At 40.8% G+C, this 6,762-nt stretch overlaps 2 protein-coding genes across 3 annotated transcripts in view; one reads left to right on the top strand and one right to left on the bottom strand.

Moving 5' to 3' along the window:
* Positions 1 to 1,171: 1,171 nt before the first annotated feature.
* Positions 1,172 to 5,011, bottom strand: ankrd40 (ankyrin repeat domain 40). 2 transcript variants are annotated; one of them, XM_008329735.3, is made up of 5 exons: positions 4,233 to 5,011; positions 3,693 to 3,841; positions 2,511 to 3,149; positions 1,940 to 2,121; positions 1,172 to 1,751 (listed from the first exon to the last, which is right to left on the bottom strand). In XM_008329735.3, the coding sequence occupies exons 1-5, from the start codon at positions 4,364 to 4,366 to the stop codon at positions 1,608 to 1,610; spliced, it is 1,248 nt and encodes a 415-aa protein (XP_008327957.1). In that variant the 5' UTR covers positions 4,367 to 5,011; the 3' UTR covers positions 1,172 to 1,607. The 2 variants fall into 2 exon arrangements, with proteins under 2 accessions (XP_008327957.1, XP_008327958.1); XM_008329736.3 differs by lacking the exons at positions 1,172 to 1,751; positions 1,940 to 2,121 and adding an exon at positions 2,128 to 2,337.
* Positions 5,012 to 5,152: 141 nt separating this feature from the next.
* Positions 5,153 to 6,762, top strand: part of luc7l3 (LUC7-like 3 pre-mRNA splicing factor) — a 5,427-nt gene continuing 3,817 nt past the window's right edge. Inside the window, 6 exon segments of the mRNA XM_025064211.1 lie at positions 5,153 to 5,399; positions 5,907 to 5,973; positions 6,071 to 6,110; positions 6,195 to 6,339; positions 6,436 to 6,510; positions 6,693 to 6,757. Of these exon segments, the coding sequence (XP_024919979.1) occupies positions 5,301 to 5,399; positions 5,907 to 5,973; positions 6,071 to 6,110; positions 6,195 to 6,339; positions 6,436 to 6,510; positions 6,693 to 6,757 (491 nt within the window). The 5' untranslated portion in view covers positions 5,153 to 5,300.

The raw sequence follows: 6,762 nt of genomic DNA, 5'->3' as shown, positions 1-6,762 counted from the left end.
ACAGTAAACATGAACTGCTGGGTGAGAAGTGTTTCGATTAAACGACGTGTCAGTCAATTTTAATGATTAAGACCCAGCCTTGATGAAAGCAGCACGAACCACAGGAGGTGGCAGCAGTTAAAGTGTTTTTTCATTGTCAGCGTGAGAATTCTAACCTGATGACAGCGTCTCTGTTCAAGAAAGAAAACATTCACTGAAAAAACTGACTTAAATGTAAAAAGAATATATATATGACACATTAGCACTAAAATAGGCTCAATAAGCAATATTATGGGTTGTTTGTCTTGACACAGTACAAAAAAGATGATAAGTAACCATTTGGATTAGTGTTGGTGGAACAAGGAAGCACTCAATGGTTATTAAAAAAAAGACTTTGCACTCGCAACATAATTCTAACATTTTTAATTACAATTTTTTTTTTTTAAGTTTTTGTTGGTCTCCTGGTGGGATTAGTTTTTGGTATCATGTCAAATTAAATTGAAACAGCAAGAGAAAATATTCAACTGGCAGCATCATGTATGTGATAAATGAGGTGTGTGTGATGATTGATCGAAAAAACTAAACAGAGAACGTCAACAGTGGTTATCTAACACTGACTGATACTGCATCATCAATGTTTCAACGAACTCCCCATGAACAGGACAACAAAGACCATTTAAACTAAATTAGTTTTCTCTTTTCCACAGTGTGAGACCAAAGATTTTAAATAACTAGGGAAATATCTACCATATCCACATGTATGTCTGGATACAGATTAAAGCAGAATGTACGTGTTTTCAGCAAATAAAAGTACTACTTTGTTAGTCGCACCTAACGTGAGGTCACTGTAATAACTGTGTAGCCCAGCAGTGGATGCCCATTGGCAGGCAAAGACACCCAGGTTTAATCTAAAGCATGTATGATTAATGTGTGTGTGTGTGTGTGTGTGTGTGTGTGTGTGTGTGTGTGTGTGTGTGTGTGTGTGTGTGTGTGTGTGTGTGTGTGTGTGTGTGTGTGTGTGTGTGTGTGTCAGTGAGAATATCTGATTACTCTCTACACAATGATTTGTTACAAATCCATGTTGATGTGAGCATGTCCCCTGTGCTGCAGCTCGTCCTGGTCTCTGGACTAGAGATGAACTCATCGCTGAGTTATGTAAAACTTTCCGCTTGTCCTTTGCCCCATGTCCACACGGGCTGATAAAGGTCTGTAACCACAGTCTGTCCATGTAAGGCTATTGCAGAATCCCATTCAAGTCCAATCAGTGAGAAGTCCAGGCCTGTGTCCTCACCGTCATCCAACTTGAGCCTTGGCACAAAGTGCAGCGGGAGGAGAGGAGACAGACAAAGGGAGGACAAAGAGAGGTACAAATATATATTTTTTTGCACACAGTTCAGTTCCATAAACCATGCATCAGTCATCGCTTGCAACTGTTGGGGTATTCTTAAGCAGCAGAAGGGAAGAGGAGAAGGATAGGAGCTACTCTTAAATAAAGAAACCCTTAGCAAAGGGGAATTGGCAAAAAAGAAATCCCTAAAGGGGGTTTGGGCAGCCAATTGGTTGTAGTTGCTGGAGAGTAGCTACAGGAACGCATGTAACACAGAGACACTTCAGGCTCTGTGGAAGCTCTAATAGGTGAGGCGGGAGGCCTTCATGTTGTAGCAGGGTCTGTCCGTTAGCACGCCAGACCCAGTGAAGAGGGGCAGGCCTTCTGCTTTCTCCAACACAACCTCCAGCTCCTGAAAGTCCTGGAGGCGAGCCACGTCCTTGTCCTTGATGAGGGAAGACAAAATAAACGTCCTCATCAATTTCTTAATACTTAAGACTAAGAATAAGGTAGTATGTATTTGACAGTTTAGGTTCAGAGAGAAACTATTTTGTTTCCTGTGATGATTAATGTAAACAATGCCTTAGAATGACTGACGGTGGAAAGATAAACACTTGTGTAAATGCTGCATACCTTTCTCAGCATGGTGTTTGGCAGCTTGCGGATCTTTTCCACGTGTTCAGTGCTGATGTCCAACTCGCGGCAACACACCCTCAGAAGAGAGCGATAAGTGAGCTCCTGGCGGTCCAGCTCTATCTCAATGAAGTCGTTCTCTCGTGCGTTGGGGTTCTGGATACGAACCTTCAGAACCAACTCTGCAGAGAGAAGGACAGGCCGTGTATTTGACAACATCATTTTCCATAAGTTGATGGACGGTAGAATAATTGAATATAATTTTAAACTGATTATTTTGATTGAGCCCTAAAGGAGAGAAATGTGTTTCACTGCTTGTGCAAATTCCAGAAAAAATTTGGCCTTTGACTTCTGGTTTGAAGCCAACTGGTAAGTCCTGTGTGGTTTGACAGGGTTAGCTGTAAATACACAGGACAGAGGCATGTTGTAACATAAGGAGGAAGTGACTACTGAAACCAAACATGACAAACCAATAAAGAGTCTAGCAAAGTGTTTACTACTGTACATGTAAAAAAATGTGTGTAGAGTCAAAAATACTTGGGGATACTCAAACATATACTTTATCTCTAACCTTGCACATTGACAGGAAAGGTGCTCGTGAAGAAGAAAGGCTGGAACGCTGGCATAGCCCCACTGGCCTGGCTGTAGGACAGCTGCTGCGGAATTGACTGCTGCCTGCTCACAGTTGGGTTGGTGTTGGCCACTGGAGCTTGGATCTGGTTCCCACCACTGCTGGCTAGGTTTGGTGATGACAACCGAGGTGAACTCATGGTGCCATTGTGTGCCACTGTGTGCGGGAAATCGGCATGGTTGACCAGGTGAGGCTCCACTGACAGGTCCATAGGCACTGTGCAGTTGACAACAGTGTGGTTGTGGGAGGAGGCGGGACTAGACACAACACCGTTCTGCTCAGCCACGTGGATACAATTTTCACTCAGGGTTTGGGAAAGATGAGCGGGGTTTGAGGGAAGGACGGGGGCGTCAGCAACAAGACTCTGTGACGTCTGAGGCTCATGTATCGGAGAAAGAGAAGCTGAATCACTTTGTGTGTCATCAGTGTGGTCTCCAGAGCCGTTCTGAGTGACCTGCTGTGCCAGGATGACATCTGACTTGCTGTTCATCTTGGAGTACAAGAAGGGTGGGTTGGATAGATAGTTGGGAATGATAGGTAACTCAGGCTCCTTGACTTCAGGCATGTCCTCCACCTCCACTGTGAAAACGATGACAGATCAAAACAGAGGAACAGTTTCTTATTAACCAAACACGATAACACAATCAGACATGTCTTTTCCTTTCAAAGCCATAAACAATAGCTTCAATCAACACCTGTAGCTACAGGTCAAAGTGTTACAACTGCTAAATGAACTACAATACATACAGTATGTTACTTACATTTCATAAAAAAATACACAATGGTTGTTGAATCTAATTGTTAAATCTAATTCTTATTAAATTTGACTAAAGATGCAACATGAAATACTCAAATTCTAGATTTGGAAAGTACTCCAGAGTATGTGACCCATTCCTCATTAGAACAATAGTGTACATGTAACAAAAGCTCATGTACAGCAAATGTTCACTGTTTTCCTTCCATTGCTATTATTGCTCCAGAGAAAATCATATTTTACTTAAAGATAAAATGTCTTATCTATTCTACCTTTTGAGACTACACACAACCAAAATGTATGTATAATGATAGTGTGGGATGAATACGATTTACAAAAGAGTAAAAAAGGTGAAGCGTGTGGTTTACCTCCCAGCAGTCGTTTGATCTCTGGTTTGGAGGTCAGCTGTGAGGCTAGCTCATCCTTAGCTGTGAGTATTTCTTTGTCAGCTCCACAACTGAGCAAGTAGGACACTATGTGCTTATGGTTCCTTTTGCACGCCCAGTGTAGACATGTCCTGGTGAGATGATTGGAGATATAAAAATAGAACATAGTTTAATGAACAACAGTATTTGGTGATTTAACATTTCCCTTTTTAATAGAATGACAATGACATAAAATGCAGAACATTTTCTGTGGTCTTGTCTGCCAAATAAACTTAAGAACAAATGCTGAGTTACAAAGCCTTTGTGTGTCGCTCTTGTAAGGACTTAACAGGTGGCTGTTGAGGCCGACAGAGTGAGACTAGTGCTAAAAGGATTATGCTGAGTAATTATACTATTTGTAACATAGTATTTTGTGGATCTCAACTTTTACACAACAGTTAACACACATTATTTTTGAAATTGAGGAAACAAAACAACACCTGTTGGTTTGAATATTTGAAAGAGACTGTGTTCCCCACTCACCATCCGTTAATTTCGTTCTGTGAATTGACATTTACTCCGCTCTCCACCAGTGTCCGTACTTCGTCGATGTCCCCGATGGCAGACGCCTCTCTCAGGCGCTCCTGTAGTTCTCTATCCAACGAAAGACTGGACATTTTGTTGTAAGTCAGTTAGCGTTGCGAGGTCATAGGACACATAAAGTTTGTCCGTTTTAGATGTCAACACAAATTGTCACAAGAACTCCCTGCCAACGACACGCCAGCCAGTCCTATAAATAAAGCGCTGTCAGCTAACATTAGCTTCCCGGCTAACGCTGCCTACTAGCTAAACTTGGGAGGATATAGTCGAGCCTTTGTTGCACACTCGTGAAAAACAATATTTTTGGTTAACGAAATTTATCGTTGTTGGTCAGTATTTGTATTTCTATTTGTTCCCTCCTTGTCATGTATTATTGTTGCTGATTCTGTGGACGGTGCTCCGAACACTGGTTTAAGTGGTGTCAGAGCGCCTTCAGTGCAGGGGGAACCACAGACACCACAGCTTCAGAGGGGGGTATGTTTAGGTGTAACAACTGCGAATCCCAACGTTAGTTCCTTTCTGAAGCAACTTTCACACATTGAACTAGTTGCATCTTAATAAAGTCATTTTAAATCATAGAAATAAATAACCGTTACTTAATTGTAGATATCTTAGAGATCTAAATGTTAAAATAAGTGTAATTTGTAATATCGGTGTTGTGCTCAGTTTAATGCGACACTGATATCCCGATTTACATTTGTTAAGATTGTTTGTTTTTAAAATATGTACATTAATTAGTGTAAAATGGGTTCAGTGTGCATGACGTTTAAAACAAATTCCCTAGTCATCAAATGCTACGTCATAGTACATTAAAACACTTTACTAATGTTGAAATCGAAACATGTACTTCCGGTTCAGAGTACCTTGCCGCCGCACTCGTCCAGTAGTCGGGCGTTGTTGTCACGGCGTCTGCCATTTTGACTAGGGATATTTTGCGCGGAATACATGGTGTGGACTGGCTTATTCAAGGATAAGAATTTGTAAAGCAGAGTGAAATACTCTTGAGCCAAAATGCTTTCAGCAGCCCAATTACTCGATGAGTTGATGGGCAGAGATAGAAACTTGGCCCCAAACGAAAAGCGATCAAACGTGAAATGGGACGACGAAAGTGTAAGTTAGCATTTTAGCTAAAGTTAGCGTACAATATATTGTAGAATCTGGTTGTTTCCCTTTTTCTGAATTGTTTTAGTGTGTGGTTGACGACTGGGAAACAATAGACAATGTTTAATTTTCGAAATGATAGTTAGATAAAACCGTTATTTAAAAGTACTAAACGATTGGGATCTTCAACACATTGGTTTCCGCGTGTATGAATAGCGTTGCTAAAGCTAACGGTCCATAATACACGCTACGTGCCGTTTTCTGATGCTATTTGAGGTTGCTAATATCTCTTAATTTTTTCCTGTTTTCCCTTGTGGGTCTAAAGTAGCCCAAACTTCGATGTATAAGCATCTATTGCTTTTAATTTACTAAGTTGATGTGTTTTTTGAAGATATTATCGTTAATCTAATGTGTGTGAAGTCCACTTATTCGCATTGCATCGCGCGGTCCGCACAACTTTAGTTTTTACTGTTGTAAATACCTGTATTTTAATACTGTATGATTCTTCCCCATTAGGTTTGTCGATACTATTTATGTGGCTTCTGTCCTGCGGAGTTGTTTACTAACACCCGCTCTGACTTGGGTAAGTAGTTTACTCAGTAGTTTATCTCAATAACAGCTATAGCTAATACATGCTGGCAAATACATTTAGGAAACTAACACATTTTTGAATTTCCTAGGTCCATGTGAGAAAATCCACGATGAAAATCTAAGAAAATTGTAAGTGTTGATCAGAATTGATGAAATTCTCTCTGTATGTCTTTGTATGGCATTATGCACCTAACAAACAACCTATTTTGTCAGGTACGAGAAGAGCTCTCGGTTCATGAAGGAAGGTTATGAACGAGATTTTCTGCGGTACCTGCAGTCTCTTCTGGCAGAAGTGGAACGTCGGATTCGCAGGGGACACGCTCGCCTTGCGCTCTCCCAAGCTCAACAGAATGCAGGGGTTAGTTCTCTATTTTAGGGCTTTGTGAATTTCTCTTAATGGTTTATCCGGGTGTTACCGTTTGAATTGGAAAATTTATAATCTCTCTGCCAATAGGGTCCTGGTCCAACTGGAAAGAACGAGGAGAAAACTCATGTATTAACCGACAAGATTGAAGACTTAGTCGAACAGGTCTGTAACATAGAAAATGAATTATATTGTATGTGTCTTGTAATAGAGATCAACATTGTTCCCTTTTCTGGATTTAAACATAATTGGATTTCACTTACACATGACAAATGTAGCATTCCTATTTAATATATTGGATAAAACAGCTATTTACGATTGTTCATATTTTGTTTTCTTTTCTACAGATTGAGGAGTTGGGGTCAGAAGGCAGAGTGGAGGAGGCCCAGGGGATGATGAAGCTGGTAGAGCAGTTAA

This window comes from Cynoglossus semilaevis, chromosome 17 (genome assembly GCF_000523025.1).
Source record: "Cynoglossus semilaevis isolate Cse_v1.0 chromosome 17, Cse_v1.0, whole genome shotgun sequence".
NCBI lineage: Eukaryota > Metazoa > Chordata > Actinopteri > Pleuronectiformes > Cynoglossidae > Cynoglossus > Cynoglossus semilaevis.
This window is presented reverse-complemented; position numbering and strand designations above follow the sequence as displayed.